This window comes from Myxocyprinus asiaticus, chromosome 24 (genome assembly GCF_019703515.2).
Source record: "Myxocyprinus asiaticus isolate MX2 ecotype Aquarium Trade chromosome 24, UBuf_Myxa_2, whole genome shotgun sequence".
Taxonomy (NCBI): domain Eukaryota; kingdom Metazoa; phylum Chordata; class Actinopteri; order Cypriniformes; family Catostomidae; genus Myxocyprinus; species Myxocyprinus asiaticus.
Window position 1 is genome coordinate 20707183 of NC_059367.1, and position 20682 is coordinate 20727864.

Here is a 20682-nt window from a genome sequence, read left to right on the forward strand (position 1 = left end):
GTTTATTTCTATTTCTTCTGCTCCAAACTTACTTCAAACTTACTTCTCTGTCTGCTGAAAGGACTAAATATTAAATGAAACAAATGATAATAAAATGCAAAGTAATCTCTTCAGTAATCAAAATTCTTTTGGAATGTAACTGTATTGTAATTACCAATGATTTAAATTGTAACTGTAGTGGAATACAGTTACTTATATTTTGTATTTTAAATACGTAATCCCAAATACAAATATTGAAAAATATCTCCGCTCTGTTGGTCCATAAAATGCAAGTGAATAGTGACCAGACCTTTGAAGCTCCAAACATCACATAAAGGCCACAGAAATGTGGTTCAATTCATGTCTTTAGAAGTGATATGAGAAGTGTGGGGGAGAGATAAGTGTGGGAGGAGAATTTAAAGTAAAAAATGACTTCAAGATTGATCTGTTTCTCACCCACACAATCATATCGCTTCTGAAGATGTGGATTTAACCACTGGAGTCATGTGGATTACTTTTATGCTGTGTTTATGTGCTTTAGGAGCTTCAAAGTTTTGGTACCCATTTACTTGCATTGTATGGACTTACAGAACTGAAATATTATTCTGAAAATCTTTGTTTGTGTTCAGCAGAAGAAAGAAATCATACACATCTGAATTGGCATCAGGGTAAGTAAATGATGAGATAATTTTCATTTTTGTTTAAACTATCCCTTTCAGCTTGAAGTCTGCAGAGATTCTCATTCATAAACAATAGCAAATATAAACATGGGTAAGCTACTTGTGTTCAAAATAGTACTGCGTGTTTTATAGAGTATGCATGTGTGTGTATGTTATTGTTACCTTTGGCATTGTAGCCCCGGCACTGACGCAAAGGGTCTCCATGTTTCACATCCTGTCTTCTGCTTCTCCTGAATGCAAGGTACAGTGTACATTATAATAAACTCCTCATAGCATTTTGCTGTCTAACAAAATGGGACTTGCCATCACTAGCTCTGGCAAAACTTATCCGGGACCTTATAAAGTGTTTAAAAATGCATAGATTAACTTTTAATCTTTATAGTACACACACTATATGTGCATATAGTATGAATCCTTAAAAACTTCACTGTTTCTGACCTTTTCGTGGCTTGTGTAAAGGCGGAGCAGTTTTCACCATCCCAGGCACAGTACGGGTCTCTGGCCAGGCAGCAGTCTGAACAGGCCATTCCATACACCCCACAGCGATGCAGAGACATCTGGGTAAGACCTGCTTCTGAAGATGCGTACAATTGTTGCTATAGAGAAAAAATAAAAAATAAATAGTTTTATGATGAGATCATAATTATTTTAATTTTGTAATACATTTTGAAAGATTACACTTATCCAAAGCTATTAAATATTTATAGTATACCCTAGTGAAAATGTTATATACCAAAGTTGTATTTTAAACATATTTATTTCATGATAAGTATACTACAAATACATTAACATATGTACTAATTAAAAGTACCATGTAATTGCACATATTTCATGCTTTCTTCAAATGCACACAGAGAAGTTTTGATCACAACAAATGAAGTGGTAAAGTAGTATAGCTTTTACAAATGCAATTAGGGGAAGTATAAATTTAAGTTTATATATAGTGTACTTTAAAAAAGTACACTGGTTAGGTGCTTGTTTCCATCTTATGATTCTACAAATTGTTTGTCAGAATAATGTTCAAGCACAAAATAATATTAGTAATATGACTTTATCATATTTCCCAATATATATACTGTATACTGTCATAATGTCTGTTTGGAGAACTTTTAAGAGCGCATATTTCATTTGCATTTGAACATACTGTTATCATACTAATTATAACTTGGATGTCTTATAACAAGAGGTTACTAACGCTGGAAACGTATTAATTTTAAAAATGATAATTAAAACATTATTTTGGAGTACTTTTTTTAATTGCACAATGCACGTTCCTTAAGACACAAGAGTGATACAAAATTTACATGGTTGTACAACAGTCACTGCACCAGAACCAGTTTTGAAGTGTTGGGGGGGGGTTGAAGTGTTAAATCTGCTTCCTTGGAGAGAGACTGGCTATGTGCTTGTCATTATTTTCAGTTCACACAAACTGCTGCTCAAAAAAATATATATGTATATATATATTTTTTTTTCCAACAAAATGAAATGCTGTCTGTTAAGCCATTGATGATGATACTGCATGTTCTTGTGTATGGGTTCCTCCTCTTTATGTATATATTAAAGTCTCAATCAGACAGTCTTTTGTTGTTTGTGTCTGCATTCAACAACGTTACACAAGTACAGTATGCCCTGTGTTTTATTCAATTTTTAAAGCAGCATATTGCATTCGATATTGTGTGATTTGAAGAGGTAAATGTTAATTTCCTCATCCCCAATAATAGGGTACAAAGCAATATTTGTTCATTAATCTACTTTGTCTAATGCTTCTTGTCTGCTCAATCTTGTCTTACTTTGAATTAAGACAAATTTCACAAAAAGTAAAACTGTTAATTTGCTTGTTAACACTGTGCTATCAGCATATGGTCATTCTACAACTATCACGCAAGTCATATCATGTAAGTTATAATTATCTACATAAACATCCTATGTGTTAAAACTATAAACCATTTATAGTCCTTTCCAGAAATAAACTGTAACGACTGCTTGGGGACTTGCTATTGGTTGTTGTGTTCGCACAATTAATGAGGCAGTTCTGTGTAGGTTTTTATTTATTTTATTTATTTTTTATTAACTAACATTTAGAAGTAATTTGGGTTATAGTTATGTTTTGAATTCCGCTTAATGTTAAATATGTCATTTTATGTTATGAAAAGGGGTTATTTTTTAGTTACCCTTGGTGAGATTAGTGTTGCTTTGAGATAGGTGTGATCATGTGTATAACAGTGTTAGAGGGACTACAAATCTTAAACGTTTACATTCTTGAATAACAGTGGTTAAAAACTCACTATGCTTGGTCCCTGAACTTTCTTCCCAGTAATACCCATGCTGTAATATTTTTTATGCAAGCACCAGAACTACATACTGTATATTAATGCCAGTATATATGCAGTTGTGGTGTGGGCCAGCAGTATATTATCAGTATAACATTAATTTATGTCCAGCACTCCTACAGTGTAATGGAGTTACAATTGTAATGTCACCAAAATATAAGTTTACACTGAGTCAATTCTGTTTATTTCAAATTAAATGCAAGGGTAGATATTTAAAGTGTCCAAAGTCTACTTGAATAGTTCCATTTTAGCACAAACAAGAACACTTAACACATCTTAAGTTGCACCACAGCACTGCTTTCTAAAGCAAACTAAATTGCATTAAGTACAAAATTAGTTGTTCTGATATAGCAGACTTGAAGTATATCAGTTTATAGCCTGACAGCAGAGGTGGGTAGTAACGTGCTACATTTACTCCGTTACATTTACTTGAGTAACTTTTAAAAAATGTAGTTTTAGAGTAGGTTTAAAAGTGGGTACTTTTTACTCTCACTCAAGTAAATTTCTAATGAAATATTTTTACTTTTACTTCTTTACATTGGGTGGCGTTACTGTCATTATATTACTGGGTTTAATTTTAATTAATGTGTAATTTATTGAGAGATTATTGAATGGGTCTTTTACAAGAGCGGAAGTTCACACAGCTGCGTGTGCTGAGCCGGTGTCACAGACTGTTACTCAATCACTGCAGCAGCATCAGACTCTTCAAAGTGAAACAATTTCTTTGCTCCGCACAGTGAAAAAAGAATAGTTTCGTCATGCAGTGCCTTCATTTAATACCAAGATAAGCTGATATTTCAAGATAAAAATCACAGCTTCAACTTAAAGCAGCACGCTGAGGTAAGTTTTGGCTCTAATCCTTACGTGGGCTTTTCTGTGTAATGAGATGGTACTTTTCAGGGTGATTCAGGAACTGGGCTCTTATGACATCATGATAAATGTGTGTTATGTAATGGAATATAGGGGAGTTAACGTCCATTATGTCATTTGTGAAAATAACGAGCTACTCACTACTTGAGTACTCTTAATTGGATACTTTCTTACTCTTACTTAAGTAATTATTTATGTTAGAACTTTTACTTCTACTTGAGTAATTATTTTTTTGAAGTAATTGTACTTTTACTTGAGTACAGTTTTTGGCTACTCTACCCACCTCTGCCTGACAGCAATACACTTTAGTATACTAAAGCACCAATGAATAAAGTGTGCTTAAGTATATAATTTTCCCTCTAGGGTATATTTATTTATTTTTAATTAAGTGTTTTTTCCTAAAGTCTTACCCTTTTGGCTGATATCTGCATAGTTTTGACAGCAGCAGGAGTCTGTACAGAGGAATAGGAAAGCATACATTTTGTTATAACATTAAACTATTGCGGGTTTTTTTTAAACAAAGTGTTTTGTACTGTTATTTACCCTGAAAACTTCCACTTCCTCTAAAGTGAGCTCTTCCATTGTGGTGGGATCCTTGGGCAGGACTATCACTTTTTGGACCGTGCCACGATCTGTGGGGTAAAAGAGGATTCAAAAACTCTCTACACAGCATGTTTGCTAAATATCTGCAACCCTATATTACATTCTACCACTGGGACATGTTCAAAAATACTAAAGAGTTTATAGACACAGCTACAAGGGAATAAAACTAATTGACCTTGTACATCTCAGTCAGAGGACTTTAAACTCACCAGTTCCCAGGAAAAGAACCTCATATCGGCCATCCACTGCATCCACCTGATCCACTGCAATAGTAGTAAAACGATAGTCTACACCTGAGCGCACCACCAGAGGGCGCTTATGAATGGGATACACAGGGTGGTACATGAGTGGATGTCCACGAATGAAGTTCACCACTTCATCTGAGAACTCTTTTGTTGACTGAAGACCCGGCGTGAATGTGCCTCCTGTACACTAATGTGTGAGACAGAGGAAAGAGAAAACTCTATAGTCAAATAATTTAATTTTCAAATGTATTTGCTTCTGTGTCTATACTTGCTTATCTCCTTTTTCAAGGTCAAAAGATAAAACAAAAATTTTTTTTTGGACTGACTCACTGTTCCAGGCCGTGGATAGGGAATCTTTCCTGTGTATGTAGTCCACTGGTAGTTGTGTCCATGTTTATGTGCAAAAGGGCCATTAAAGACGTTTCGAATGTCTGCCATTGAGTACACACACACGGCCGAGCCTTTAAACACAGAGCTAAGAGACCAAAACAAGATTGATGAGCAAAATTTAAAATAGAAAGAAACAAGACAAAAATGTCTATAATTTGACATATGGATAAAAAGCGGGGCGAAAAGGGAGTGAAAACAAGGTAATTGTTTATTTATCTGTTCATCTGATGAAAAAAAGAAAGAATAAGCAAGTTTATACCCAGCAGTTGAGAAGACGGCATATACCACAGGGTTTCGTTCATCCTGAGTGGATTGGATAAATATGTCCCCTATAGTGGATAAGAAAAGAAAGGCAAAAATGTATCAAAATGAGATATTGAGCATGCATCAGGATCAGAAATGAACCATGGCTTGCTGCAAAACCACAGAGCAGGTCACACACACACACACACACACACACAAAACTCACTCAATTCATCAAAAAAGGTTTCCACCCCATCATTTCCCATTACAGAGCACACCAGCCTGGCCTTCAGAAATGTCGTCCATTTATTCACCAGAGACTTCTGACCCCCTTCATCATTCTGTGAATGCACAGGATACAAACACAAATAACTGTTTATTGACTGATTGAACTGCTTCCTTCCCACCTGCACTTTTAGGATATGTTCTGCAGGACGTTTCTCACCAGGCACACACGGCCGACTCTAGCCACCACACTTGGACTCGCTCCTCCACCAGAATCCAGACTCTTCTCACGGAAGAAGAAATAGAGTTTGTCATCGTTCCTCTCTGAGCTGTCAGGGATCTGTTTCATCTGAACAAACACAGGTTCTGGGAAATAAACAGAGCGTGCATGTAATGTCCATCCAAATATTTAAAGGGAAGTAAAACAAATAACCAAATATTTAGTTTCAACCTGATTAGAATTGCATCTGCCAATCCAAAAATGAATAGCATAGTTATTTACCATTAAGCCATTTTGAGTCATACTGTTCCGATCTCACAGCTGGCCGGCTTCCCATGGTCCTAAAGATGCCTGGATCAGTACTCATGAAGTCCACAGCCACTCCAGCATACAGGTTTCCATCTAGATGGAGGAGATTGAGTGAAAGAAAAGAATGAATGAGCACAAGTGAGAACTAAATGTTCTGTGATGATATACAAGATGTGAAATTATACAAAATATGGCTTAGTAATGAATTTTTGCTTACTAATCAGCGCTGCAACATTTTCCTGGTTTGGATCATAAGAGCATTTTCCCCTTCCAGAGTCCACAAAACCTGGAACCAGCCTGAAAAGGTAGTCCTGAGGGCACGATAGTGAGAATAGCAGCTTTAGTTATGCACAGAGCATTGCTGTTGAAGGAACAGTTCACCCAAAAACAATTATGTCATTATTTACACACCCTCATGTAGTTCCATACCAGTATGCTGTTATTTTTTCAGTGGAACACAATAGTAGGACATTTTGAAGAATCTATCTTTCATTTCTTTTTGTCACCTTTGGAGCTTGACAGACATTCACTAACAGTCACTATGAACTGTTCTTATTTGGCAAAAATTGCATACTAATTCTTCAAAAATCATAGCATACAAGTTTGGAACAACATGAGTGTAAGTAAATGATAATAGAATTAACATTTTTGGGTTAACTATTTCTTAAAGGTGGTTGCACACCGGACGAGAAGCACCACACAGCGGGTAGACACAGCAAAGGTATCACACACAGGGCACATCGATGTGGTTCAGGTGGCAGACTGTACATACAAAAGTTACCAAGGGTTTTTCCTTCTTCAAGAAAGAACAAAGTGACTTGATGAGTTTGCAGGTAAGTGTATGAAACTGCTGTAACTGTGCAAACTGAACGATTAGAAATGGCTACATTAATTATGCAATTTCTCTGTCTGTAGCATTAAATAAACTTAATTCAAGCTGTCAAACCAAAAAAGACATACTTGTTACTGAAAATACATTATGTAGGCTCTATGAAAGAAACACATACACAATATATCATCCAGTGATGGCTAGAGTAAATAACCTATGTCATTTGATAATGATTTGAGTCTAATTTAATGGAAAACTATGCGAGTTGCGCTCCAAGGTGCGGCAGAAATTTGAGCAGCCTCCGGAGTCATAGCTGGGACCACCGACGAATGCCGAGCAGCAGCGGTGGTGTGTGTACATTCACAGAAAACAATTGTATTTGAATTTTAGAATGTGCCATGTTGTCCACCAGACACGTCCGGTGTGCGACCCCCTTAAGACTTGAATAAGTTAATTCAGATTGTATGTGATCAAGTTGTGTGTGTGTGTGTACCTCAGCTTTCCAGCCTCTGTTGATGAATGTGCAGATGGGTTTATAAGCTCCAGTCCCACAGGTGTACAGGTGAGTCCTGTTCCACGGCTCAATCAGACGCACAAAATTAGCACACTCTCCCTAAAAACACACAATTTTACAAGCCACTGTTAGATTTCTATTGTTCATAACAAGGGTCTTACACCCCATCAACAATCAGTTCAGCTAGAAAGAACATACTCTAAATACATGTGATTCAATAACTACTAATTAGAGCAGTTTGATCAAAATAAATTATGTAAACTCACATGCCTGCCTTTCCCAGTCATCTGACACTCTCCCTTCCTCTGAGCAGGAGCTGGCCAATGGATCTAGAGATATAAAACACACATTACACAATGAGTAAATTCACTAACACTTCAGTTTTTCTGGGGTCATCAGTTGGATTTTAAAGGGGCGGTCACATTACACTTCGCGCTCCATTCACTCTCATTCAGAAACACAAGCTCAAGTGAAGAAATTTAGTACGATGCTGCATACCAGAGTTCAAGCTTGGTGAATTCTGAACTGTGAATCTGGATGATGAGAGGACCCAGGACCAATAAAGGATTGAAATATCACACACCGACATTTTGGCTCAGTTCAAAGAATACATATTTCAAAGCTGCGTAATTAAATTGTTGCTGGAAAGCAGAGGTGCAAAAACCATTTAGGCAATGTGTGCAATTCATAGGGGCACCATATTAAGGGGGGTGCTGGTGGGACACCAATGGGGTACAGTTGGGTTTATTGTGTTCGCATTGATATAGTATCTGTATTTTGGTTGTGAATTCAACAGAATTTAACCATTTAATCATTTATAATAATTTGAATCACAACTTACAATGAGAGGCTCTTTGTTGATATTTTGCATGTCCAGAGAGACCAGATACTCGCGGCTGCCCAGGTAAAGCCGGCCCTGATCCTGATCCACATGCAAGATCCGGTAGTCACTGGTGTTGAAAGAGAAACTGAATGGTCTTGCTGTCCGTGTGTCCATAAGTTCTAATGAATGACAGAGGAGAAGCAAAGAAATTGTAATCATTAACATGAAATTAAATTTGAACCTGTTTACTTTCTTAATGCATTTTTTGGCCTTATTGTGAATGATTCATAAGTGCATGTTATTCCAAATAATCTTTGTAATCTTTAAACAACATTTAATAACTTGCTCTTCCTCTGAAAAACCTTTCCTTTTCTGCTGATGTCACTATTGGATAATGTTAACCAATTGCTATTTATGCATTAATTAAATACCAATAGCTATTTAGGCATTAGTTTGGCAAACTTTCATTCAGATATGGCTCAGTTTTCATATGGAACGTCCACTTTTCAATTAATTCAAGATGGATACAATCAAATTTTGCCCTGGATTTTTTCTGTTTCACTCCTATTCGCCCTGAAGTCATATTACGGAAGGAAAATTGGTTTTGAACAAGATTTCACATTTGATTTGTTTGTTGTCCCACTTTATATTAGGTGTCTTTAACTACAATGTACTAAAAATTAAAATACATACAATAAAATTAACTTATTGTGTAACTACATGTTGTTCTGAAATTTCTCACAAGATTCACATTTGCTTCTACTGAGGTTGAGGTACAGGTAGGTTTAGGGGTAGGGTTAGGGTTTAGGGTAAGGGTAAGGTTATAAGTGTTATTACAGAGGTAATTAAATTAAGGTAATTTAAATGTAAGTACGATGTAACATCATGTGCATAATAAGAGCATTGTATCAAATGCTTAAGTACATAGTAGTTAAAAGACACCTAATATAAAGTGGGCCCCTGTTTGTTACACCTGACTTCCAAAGTCTAGTTAGGTCATGCTTATTGTCATTTGCTTAAGAATTACAAATGAAATATAGTGTTTCATCTTTGGACCCAAAGGGGGCGTTCATGTCTCTTCATGCTTCTGCTTTTTTTGACTAAACACACATAGTGTTATGGGGTTAACACAGCTCAGTGGACATTTCCTCATTCAGATGAAATTGTTAAAATAAATAGCTTGTAGCAGCAGTGTTCTGGGCAGCCGCTCTTCAGCGAGCTCTCCTTAAAGGTGCAAAGGAAGAACCAAGAAGCGTGAGTTGGTGGCTCTTGGGAGCAAACTGCACTTAACACAGTTCCTGAAACATTTCCTGAGTGCTGGCAAAGAGAAAAACACTTTCACATGCAGGCCAAGAATTCAGTCTCAAAGGCAAGGATTAAAATGAAGTTTAGTTAAAATGAACCATTTATGCAGACATTCTTGTAACCTGTCACAGGACTTCAAAGAACACCATGCCCTGATGTAAGAATTGCAGTTAATGTTGTGTGAATATTTAACAGCGCAGACTTGTGTCGGTTATGAATTATGATCAGATGGTTTCAGTCCTGGCAGAAAAACATCAACATCTTATATTAGGACAGTATACTTTAAAGCTGAATAATTGTTTTTAAGTTCAAATACTTTCTTGTATCCCAGTTTAATATGCAGAGACAACTATAAGTAGTTTGCCATTTGTAGGTTGATCTCGTAAAAAGTATGAACACTGTGGCTCTGTGAATCTAATCAAACATTGTTTTGTTTGTTTGAGCATCCCGAAAAGCCCAATGCAGCAACACTGGCTCAGTGTAATTCGTTTATTGTCTCTTGTGGTGCAGAAATTTCACACTTCCGCTTTAAGAAGTCATAGATGCCACATCTACATGAAAAGACTGATGTCTCAATATACGTATTTGGTCCTGCCAGAGTGCTCCAAATTTTATCCTTCACCTCTAGTTCTTTGATCTCATTCAAACTCTGACATATCTATACTGATCGGCTCTTTTCTATCTCTTCCTCTGTGGTGTACCAGTCTCATTCATTCTGGCGCACATAATTTCACTGTCTCTCTATAGAGAATGAAATTCTATTGCTCTTTCATATGCCAAATCAGTAGATGATTAATTATACCCTGGCCTCACCTCTGGATCTCATCCTTCCTAGATCCATCCACATCATCTCCACTGGTTTCCTGTGCTTCCTGTTTTACTGGATATGGCACTGGACTGTTATTCAACCAAACTATGTTATGTTAAACTAGGTTTCTAATGGATGCACATCTACGGAATTGATTACTTGTATGTCTCTTTGAATAAAGGCATGTTAAAAAATAAAAATAAATGTAGTATATCCCTTCATAAGAAGATGGAAAGCAAGTTTTGTCAGGAAATAGATTATAATCTGTATCTTAATTATGTTAAAGGGATAGTTCACCTAAAAATGAAAATTCTCTCATTTACTCACCCTCGTGCCATCCAAGATGTGTATGACTTTCTTTCTTCTTCTGAACACAAACAAAGATTTTTAAAAGAATATTTCAGCTTTGTAGGCCCTCACAATAAAAGTGAATGGGTACCAACATTTTGAAGCTCCAAAAAGCACATAAAGGCAGCATAAAAGTAATCCATATGACTCCAGTGGTTAAATATATATATTCAGAAGGGATATGATAGGTGTGGGTGAGAAACAGATCAATATTTAAGTAATTTCTCCAAAAAATTCTCCTGCCTGCCCAGTAGGTAGCGATATGCACGAAGAATGTGAATCTCCAAAAACAAAAGAAGTAGAATGTGAAAGTTAAAGTGGAAATTGATAGAAAAAAAAGACTTAAATATTGATCTGTTTCTCAACCACACTTTTCATATTGCATCTGAAGATATTGATTTAACCACTAGAGTCTTATGGATTACTTATATAGTGCCTTTATGTGCTTTCAGAGCTTCAGAAGTTTTTGGTACCCATTCACTTGCATTGTGAGGACCAACAGAGCTGAAATATTCTTCTAAAAATCTTTGTTTGTGTTCAGCAAGTAAGAATGTCATATACATCTGGGATGGCATGAGGGTGAGTAAATGATGAGATAATTTTCATTTTTGGGTGAACTTTTCCTTTAATACACTTAAAAGCTGTGGTCTCAGACTGTATAGGGAAAGCAAAAAAGCAACATGAAAATCTCAAATTTGTTTCTTGCTATTTGCTCATTCAGTGGAGCGGAATTGTAGTGTGCATTGTCAAGCAGAAATATCCAAGAGTGGGTCTTAAAACTGAGTGATTTTCAGTGTTTCGATGTGCTTTTAAGGGTTGAATATTTCAAGCACTGACCCACTGCTTGAAATTGCTGTAGACTTTCTTAGCATCCTAAGGCCAGTGAGGTTCTCGAAGGAATAGTCCACCCAAAAACGAACATTCTGTCATTATTTACTCACCCTAATGTTGCTCCAAACCCTTAAGAATTTTTTTTCTTCTGTGGAACACAAAAGCTTGAAATCTAAAGAGCTTTGAAGAGATTTTTGCCATACAATGAAAGTGAATAGGGATTCTGTGCTGTCAAGCCCCAAATAGGAAAAAAACACCTTAAATCCCACATTAAATGTAGTCGATATGATTCGTTTTCTATATTCCAAGTCTTGTGAAGCCATACGATTACTTTGTGTGATGAACATTATTTACTCTCAATTTAAATCATTAATCAATTTATTCAACTGATTACTGTCCCCAATTCAAATATGGTATCTACGGCAATAATGCAGCCTGGTCTCATGAAATTTATGTGAGCATTGCAACGCTTTTGCAAAACTGAAATTACATGCTTCTTAACACATTTGGCTGCACTTTTCAAGTGAAATGTCCAGCAGCGGGCGCCAAAACCAAGCGAAATGAGGTTGTAATCAGACAAGGATATTAAGGTGAATTTCAGATGGAGGATTTAATAAAACGTACCTCCCTAACCTAAAACTTTACCCTAAACTTAAGCAATAGTGTCTGAAAAGAGAAATGAGAGTTTAACAAAACAGACATTCTTACCTTTATCCAAAACCTAACCTTCACCAATAGTGTTTTAAAATGCAGAAACGAAATGAAAAGCACATTTTCTGAAGTAACCACATAATTACGTTTTGTTTCTATGTCTCTGTCGTGTCACATATCAGCTTGAGTCCTTGTCTGGTTTTGAAAAAGTCCAAAGTCCAGTGCTCTATGAGGTGCGCTACCGTGCAAGCTAATCTTATTGGAATAAGTGTATACTGTATATGTTGGTGGTCTTTAATACAGGCATTAAAATTTATACTTTTGGTTTTTTTTGTGTGTTTTTTTGGGGGGGGGGGATTTTTTCCTCTTTTTTCACCCAATTTGGAATGCCCAATTCCCAATGCGCTTTTAAGTCCTCGTGGTCGCGTAATGATTCGCCTCAATCCGGGTGGCGGAGGATGAATCCCAGCTGCCTCCACGTCTGAGACCATCAACCCACGCATCTTATCACATGGCTTGTTGTGCGCGTTGCAACGGAGACATAGTGTGTGTGGAGGCTTCATGCCATCCACCGCGGCATCCATGCTCAACTCACCACGCGCCCCACCGAGAACGAACCATATTATAGCGACCACGAGGAGGTTACCCCATGTGACTCTACCCTCCCTAGCAACTGGGCCAATTTGGTTGCTTAGGAGACCTGGCTGGAGTCACTCAGCACACCCTGGGATTCGAACTAGTGAACTCCAAAAATTTATACTTTTTCAAAAGATTAGCAGGGTCTGAGTAATAGAGAGAAAAATAAGTGTTTATAAAGTTATAATCAGCCACTGAAGTCATGATTTGAGTGAAAGTGAATAAAACACACAGTTGTTGTAGCACCTCTTTTGTGGAGACATGTATAACAAGTTTTGCAAAAATGTATATAGAGTCACGTTTTCATTATGAGATAAGGTTGCAATAATGACATCAGACCTCATTGGTTTTTGTATCTCTCAAGACCAAACGACATGATGTCAACCAGATGCGCTATTCACTTTCATTATAAAAAAATAAAAAAAATTAAATTTTTGAAATTTCTCCTTTTGTGTTCCACAGAAAAAGTAAGTCATACAGCTTTAAAGTGACATAATGACAGAATTTTTTTTTTTTTTTAGGGTGAACTATATCTTTAAAACAGTTGCGCCAAAACCCAAATTACAAACTCAGCACCAATTTGTGAATGAGCTTTGTCATCCTTTGGGAATTTTTACCGGAAAATCATCCGTATGGATGTTTAAACACCCTTGAAACTATTTAGGTATACAGGAAATGAGGGCATTTCGATGACGCCTTTAATGTTCTAAAAGTGTATATATGTTTTAGTGTGTGTGTTTACAGGATGCTGTGGAAAGGGTGCTAAAATAACCACTAATGATCGGATATCTGTTGGAGACAGAACAGGGTGGGCAAAAGGGAAAGGGTTTGTGTACAGTCCAGTTCCCCTCTCTTTCCTTTACCGTTAACAGGACACAGAACACACCACCTCTGGCAAGCCTGAAGTGGACTAAAGTGGACAAAAAGCACATGGTTCGTTACAATAACAGGAGAAAGACACTGGTATGAAGTTGAGCAACATCAAGTCATGACAGTTTCCTGCCGTAATTGTTCTTAGGAAGCTTTTGTTTTGTATGCAAATAATTCAACAGGGAATATCAGAAGAATCAAAAGACAGTCCTGGCCAGTCTCAGATATCAGTCTCAAAATATAGCACATCACAAAAATGAATACTAAACATAACACTAAAATTAAATGAATAGCTCACCCCCCCCCCCCCCAAAAAAAAAAAAATTCTGTCTGATTTTGCCTACCTACCCTCATGTCATTCTAAATCTGTATGCTTTTTATGTATTATCCAAAAAGGACAAAAGGCATCATAAAAGTAGTCCATCTCACTTGTGCGCTATATTAAAAGTCTTTTGAAGTAATAAAATAGCTTTGTGTGGGGAACAGGATGAAAGTCATTATTCACTGATAATCTACTCCTCCAGTGAGCATCTATGTCATTGAGTCAGTGAGCTGAACTCGAGAACCAGATAAGAAAGATTTGTGAACAAACTGTTCAGTACGGATTGTGAACCAGATCAACATGATGTTGTTTTGTTTGTTTGATTTTATGGAAAACAAAACAGCATAAAGGTGTGAGTATGATGTAAGGGTGAGTAATTTAAATTTTCGGATAAACTATTCTCTAAACCTTTATGTGAGATCTCAGGTAATATTTTGTCTGAACAAAGGTCTGAACTGTAATATAAATATACAGTATGTACAGTCTCGTGCGACTCCGTGTACACATGCGTGTACTTTGTATTTTGGCTTCACTATACGCAGCGCATAATTTAAATTGATTTAAGCCGACTGAATTCTGTTCACAACACTTTGTCATTTAAGGGTTAAACTTCTGACGCACCAAGTCACGTGACACAACAGCATTCCTCAATTTCCGTGAAGTGCTTCTACAGATGCAGTGCCAACAAAAGTGCAAAAAACCTCTAAGCTTTTTCAATGAAACCTGTTTGGGTGTAAAAAGTAGCGTCTCTAGTTTCGTATGATATGCCACTTTAAAAAATTAATTAATTTTTTGCACGTCAGCGGGATAAACATGATGTACACACGTAGATTGTGGGACATTATTGTGGGACATTAAAGTTTGAAAAAACATATTAGTTATGTTGAATAACTTTATCTGTGGGTAATTTAGCTTCATTTTAATATAAATTTTGTTAGATTTTATTTTGTTATCCCTGTAAAACACAGTTCTATTCATTAAAGAGGCTCTATTATGCTTTTTGGGATTTTACCTTTCCTTTAGTGTCTAACATAGCTCTTTGTGCATGTAAAAGGTCTGCAAAGTTACAAAGCACAAAGTCCATGCAAAAGGGAGTTATTCTCTCCCACAGAAAACACTGCTCAAGAACTACAAGAAACGGCTGGATTGTAGTCCAGTCATTTCTTCTGTAAAGTATCTACGTCACTGTGTAACACATTTGCATAATGCCTGCCTAAGGGCTACTTTGGTCCGCCCTCAAACAAACATAGTTATAGACAGGGTTGGAGAGTAACGGAATACAAGTAACGGGATTACGTATTTAAAATACAAAATATAAGTAACTGTATTCCACTACAGTTACAATTTAAATAATTGGTAATTAGAATACAGTTACATTCAAAAAGTATTTTGATTACTGAAGAGATTACTTTGCATTTTATTGTCATTTGTTCATTTAGTATTTAGTCCTTTCAGATGGAAAACATTTATACATATAAATGATGCAATCCAAAGAGCATTTGAACAGCAGTGAAACACTTTCTTATGATATGTTACATTCATACGAGCAGACAGAGAAGTAAGTTTGAAGTAAGTTTGGAGCAGAAGAAATAGAAATAAACCTTTAGCTTTACGCTAAACTAAAATGCTATTTCTAGCCATTTTACATACACGTTATCAGGCACGATCATATTTGTTTTATCAAGAAAATTCATGTTGGATCATATTTTCTTTTTTTCTAGTAAGACCTTTGATATTTGGGCAAAAATCATATTCTTGATAATAATTTTTGTATTGTTTTCCTGTAGAAATATCTAAAAATCCTTAAAACAAGATCAGTTTGATTTATCTTGTTTTAGAAACAACACTGCATTAGATATTTAGGTTTTTCAGAGAATGTATTTATAACATGTGTATTTTGTCTTACTGTACTGGCAGAGTTTTTATAGTCAAAACAAGTGAAAAAAATCTACCAGAGCTGAAGAAGTAATCCAAAGTATTTAGAATACGTTACTGACCTTGAGTAATCTAACGAAATACATTACAAATTACATTTTACAGCATGTATTCTGTAATCTGTAGTGGAATACATTCAAAAGTAACCCTCCCAACCCTGGTTATAGCAGAAGCCAGTTGGGTTAGTGTTGTCGCCATGTCGAGAGGATGCTGTTTTCTTCACTGCAAAAGCAAAACCTCTTTGTTTGGACTTCCAAAGGCAGATGAATTGAAGTATCAGGGGTTAAAATGTATTTTTACCACTATTTCTCAGCAGTACAACCACAACCAATGCCGGACTTTCAAGACGGTTACTCCTGAAAGATGGTGCAGTTCCCACTTTGTTGGGATAATCTGGCGCTTCAGGATCACAACCTGTAAGTATGTTTGATTATTTGTGGATTTATCTGCTACCGAGAGTTCAAATGCAGAGTTTTGTGTTGTAGCTACGGTGTACACCCAGTACAGCTTTAGGCCTCTGCTATCCTGCTAGCTAATGTTATTGTGTTGAAATAGATTTACTAATCAGCTGCAGGCCCACTTTTACCTACATTTGTGTAGAATTATGCAGATTGTTTGTCGTTCTTTCTTTCATGAATAGTGATCAAGTGTGGAGATGGATTTATTTTTACAAACGGTCGTTGTACATCTGCAATCCACGGTAGTGCTCGGCTAACTTGCTATGTAACGTTATTGTTTTAGTAAAGGTTTACTATTCAGCTGTGGGCCAGCTTTGATCTAAAACTGTGAAACAAAATGGTCGATCTCAAGAGTCTTATATAATTATAGAATTACAAGCTGTAATGTTACAGCCACGATCTACGGTAGTCCACGGCTAACTTGCTCACTAACTGGTAGTTAGCCTCTGTTCTCTGTTCATAGCTCAGGCGACAAAAGTTCGGCTACACCCATTCCAGCAAAAGATGACTAACTTAGATGCACTACGTGTCTTTTACTTGAAGCATTATTAGGTTCACAAAAATCAACAGTGTACTTGTAAGAAAGCTACAAAATTAAAACTTACCAGTTGACCAATCAGAGCACACTGGGCTTTTCGAAAAGGGGGGCTTTAAAGAGACAGGAGGTAAATCAGAGCGTTTCTGCCAGAGTATGAAGAACAGGGTAGAGAAATGTACAGTATGAGAAAAATAATGTGTTTTTTGAACATTAAAGCATGTAAACCTATTCTAGGAGACCCTCAAAATAAAACTATGAACCTGTAAATTAGCATAATATGAGCTCTTTAACATTAGTAAATGCATTACCATATTTACTGTGCATTTTCACATTGAGAATCACACATCAAGAAAAATGTTGCTTTCAGAGGCTTCATATGGAGTTAGCATGAAAAAAAGATGCATTTCGAATTGTTCTGAGACCTATTAGTCTATTAACACCTAAAATCCAACCAAAAGTTCAGTTTCAGGCTGCAGATGATGTTTGGACCACTCAACATGTTAGGCAGACATGGGACAATGGTAATCAGTACATACATAGATTCAGAATTTATAATGCTACATTTTATTTTAACATGGTTGGCAGTGATTGGATTATGCTGGCCATTACTTTGAATCAGATTTATTTATACAGAAAAAATCAGCTGTAATGTCTGTAATGTCTCAAAAAACATGAATAAACAACACTCCAGGAAGCATAAACAATTTAATGAAAAACAATCAGACTTTCTATAGCATGGTATTACTTAAAATTTAACTTAGGGTGTGTTCACACTTGTATTTCGGTTCTCTTGGTCCTCTTGGTCCAGACCAAAAAAGAAAATGATATATATAGTCCTGGTTCGCTTAGCGTTCACACTGGCATTTTTAACACCGAACCTAACGATACAAAACCAAAGGCATCAGGAAAAATTCACAACCTGATTGGACAGCTTTTATGACATATATTTTTTACAGAACTTGCCGATCATCCAAAACAATGCTGGCTGCTGGGCGAAATGCGCTCGTTAGATTTATATATGTATATATGGTGGTATTTTTACCAGCTGAGAACAAACGAAGAGCTAATAAAATGTGTAAAGGAGTCAAAACAGCACCAGGAATTCCTCCGTTGCACACACAAACGAAGATATACTGCGAGGACGGCTGATGGCGGTTCCGACACCTGTACCGAACTGTAATGGGCAACATAGCTCCTATAATGAGAAGAACCAGGTATGCTTGAGGTCAGTATTAGGCAAATTACTTCCTGTTTTTGGTCCGTTTAGATGTCTTTGGTCCATGTTGCATTCATATATCAGTCGAACCGCACCAGAGTTCGTTTGGAAGCGGACTGAGACCCACTATTCAGGCGGTCTCGGTACGCTTGTTTGGTACGCACCAAGGTTCGGATGGCAGCATTCATACTTGTTCAAATGAAATGCACTAACAGAGCAATCGCACCAGAGTTCGTTTTAATTGAAACAAGCCTGCCAAGTGCGAACACACCCTTATTCCCATTGTCCACAGATGTGGACATAATTTTTAGGAAAACTATTTGCTCTAGAATTAATATTCTTTATTAGATGCTACTTTTACAAATCAAACATGAAAATGGAAAATGCACACAGCAGTCACGCTTGGGTCTCAGGAGGTTAAATAAACATTCTGAACCTTTGCCAAAGTTGATTTTATGAAATATAATATGAATTCTTTTTGAATTCTTATTCATAATTTTATAAATATTCTGAGCATATTCATATTAGGATATGGTTACATTGTAGAATATCAAGTTTATCTTTCGCTGTTCCTGCCAATTTCTTGCTGTGTTCTCATAGTCTCTAGTTGGGAACACTTTCTAGAGTTACACAAAGACCTTCCCTCATCTGCAGGCGCCTCTGAAACAAAGATTATCCCAGTGGCAAACAATGAACAATCCATCTCAGATAACAGCAGAAAACATAGAAACCAACAAGACAAGTAGATTTTTCCGCCCAACTATTCTTGATGTGGAGGAGAGGGTGGAGTCGAGTAGATAGCAGAGGGCTGATCTTTCCTTGTGGGTAAAATACATTGTAATTCAGGAAAATGGGACTTCAGAAATGGTCTGGATCTGAGCCAAGGCCATCCAGAGTTTCAGCAGAATTACAGGGGTGGGTGATGAAAGAAATGACAAAGCTTACAATAACTAGTTGGAACGAAATTACTGAGAGCACATAATTGAGCCCAGTCATCTTTTCAATTAGGTTTTTTCAGGGCACAAGCAGGAGGAATATGAGCCAAGGGCAATTGGAAATATGAAACATTAGGTGATTGATATAGGAAACAACTTTTGTTTCTCATGAATCCTGGTAACATTATTATGAATTTCCTTCAAGGCACATTCAACCCACATCACGATTCGATTATTTGCGAAGAACAGGAGGGTCAATTGAATTCTCACGAGTCATTGAGAATTGTGGCATCAAACACAATTGCCTCATTTGAGTTATGTGGCCCAGTAAACAACCCCCTCAGCACAAAATATGCCATTGTGACCTATTCCTCTCATTAAACAATTCTATAATCCAATAACAAATTCACAGCATATTTCTTTGATGCAGTCAAGTTAACCGTATAAAAATAAATAAATAAATAAATAAAAAAACAAGGAGCTTTTTGGTAATAAGCAGACCCAGACGGAATATACACATTTAGTCTGCATTTTCTGCACTGATTTTGAAAGGAAATCTGCTGAATTCTGTACAATTAAACATGGCAAAATGTTTTAAAAGCTCTCTTTAAGTTGGTGGAAAGACAAAAGAGTTGTAAATTCAAGGAGGTTCAGTATCATAGCTTCAGTGCAACCTGGAGTGTGTTCTGTAAACACAGGCCTTTTCTGACAGGCCTTAACACATGCTATTCTTCACAGCAAGCTTTCCAAAGGAAATATCCTTTCAAAACTGTTAAATGACCTAAAAACAACTTCTAAAAATAATAAGATAATATTTTTTACCAGGATATTAAAAAATACCAACAGTAGTAACTTTGAGCCTTTCTCTATGTACAGTAGGTCATAACTACTGTACCGTGGCAAAGCATGAGAACTCAAGAAATAAGCAAACTAAAAGGTGTGTCTAAGAGAAAATGTGGTTTTTGGAAAGAGCTGGCTGGCACAACACAAACAATTCTAAAATTGTGCTTATATTGTAATGGGTTGCTGTATCAGGCTCACCGCTGCTTTTTATCGTAGATTACTTTCCAAATAATGAGGTGCAGAGTTATAATCCCACAAAGATGAGAGAGGGAATGCTATATTATCTTTGGGGTAATTATGTAGCACAGTGGCATACATCACTCTTTCTGAGATGAGAGAATTCTTCTTGACTGATTCACACATTTAATTCCTGTTTACATCAGGTATGCGCTGTAAAGGATACTTCAGCCTGTCTCAAAATTTGAATTAGAGGGCTGTACATGTGTACATGTGGTTACGTGTGTACATGACTATACAGAATGTGTTTCAATTTTAATTCGGTGTGTATGTAATGATTGCATGTATGTGTGTGTCAGAAAGGTTGGTGACAGTTAGCTTGTCATAACTGACAATGACTGTAATTTTTTTGATTCATTTGATTACTGACAAAAGCTTTGAAGACTAGTGCCAAATTATCAGAACAGGATGCTGGGAAAGATTTGTGGGAATATCCCTAAACTCCTCCAAAACAAGGGTTCAGAATATTTGGGGTTCAGTACAAGTTAA

General features: G+C 36.5%; 1 protein-coding gene and 1 long non-coding RNA gene across 2 annotated transcripts in view; one reads left to right on the forward strand and one right to left on the reverse strand.

The window, feature by feature from the left end:
• sema3ga (sema domain, immunoglobulin domain (Ig), short basic domain, secreted, (semaphorin) 3Ga) overlaps positions 1–20682 on the reverse strand; it is a 37038-nt gene that overhangs the window by 3197 nt on the left and 13159 nt on the right. The window contains exons 3-16 of the mRNA XM_051653090.1: positions 8279–8439; positions 7704–7766; positions 7417–7536; positions 6312–6405; positions 6068–6187; positions 5786–5931; positions 5567–5681; positions 5357–5426; positions 5038–5182; positions 4672–4894; positions 4403–4491; positions 4270–4311; positions 1098–1255; positions 822–889 (exon numbers count right to left, since the gene is read on the reverse strand). Coding sequence (XP_051509050.1) covers positions 822–889; positions 1098–1255; positions 4270–4311; positions 4403–4491; positions 4672–4894; positions 5038–5182; positions 5357–5426; positions 5567–5681; positions 5786–5931; positions 6068–6187; positions 6312–6405; positions 7417–7536; positions 7704–7766; positions 8279–8439 — 1614 coding nt within the window. The remainder of the gene's footprint in view (positions 1–821; positions 890–1097; positions 1256–4269; positions 4312–4402; positions 4492–4671; positions 4895–5037; positions 5183–5356; positions 5427–5566; positions 5682–5785; positions 5932–6067; positions 6188–6311; positions 6406–7416; positions 7537–7703; positions 7767–8278; positions 8440–20682) is intronic.
• Positions 6100–8521, forward strand: LOC127414793 (uncharacterized). The gene is made up of 4 exons (XR_007892857.1): positions 6100–6232; positions 6319–6399; positions 7422–7485; positions 8315–8521. It is a non-coding gene; the product is annotated as an uncharacterized LOC127414793 (long non-coding RNA).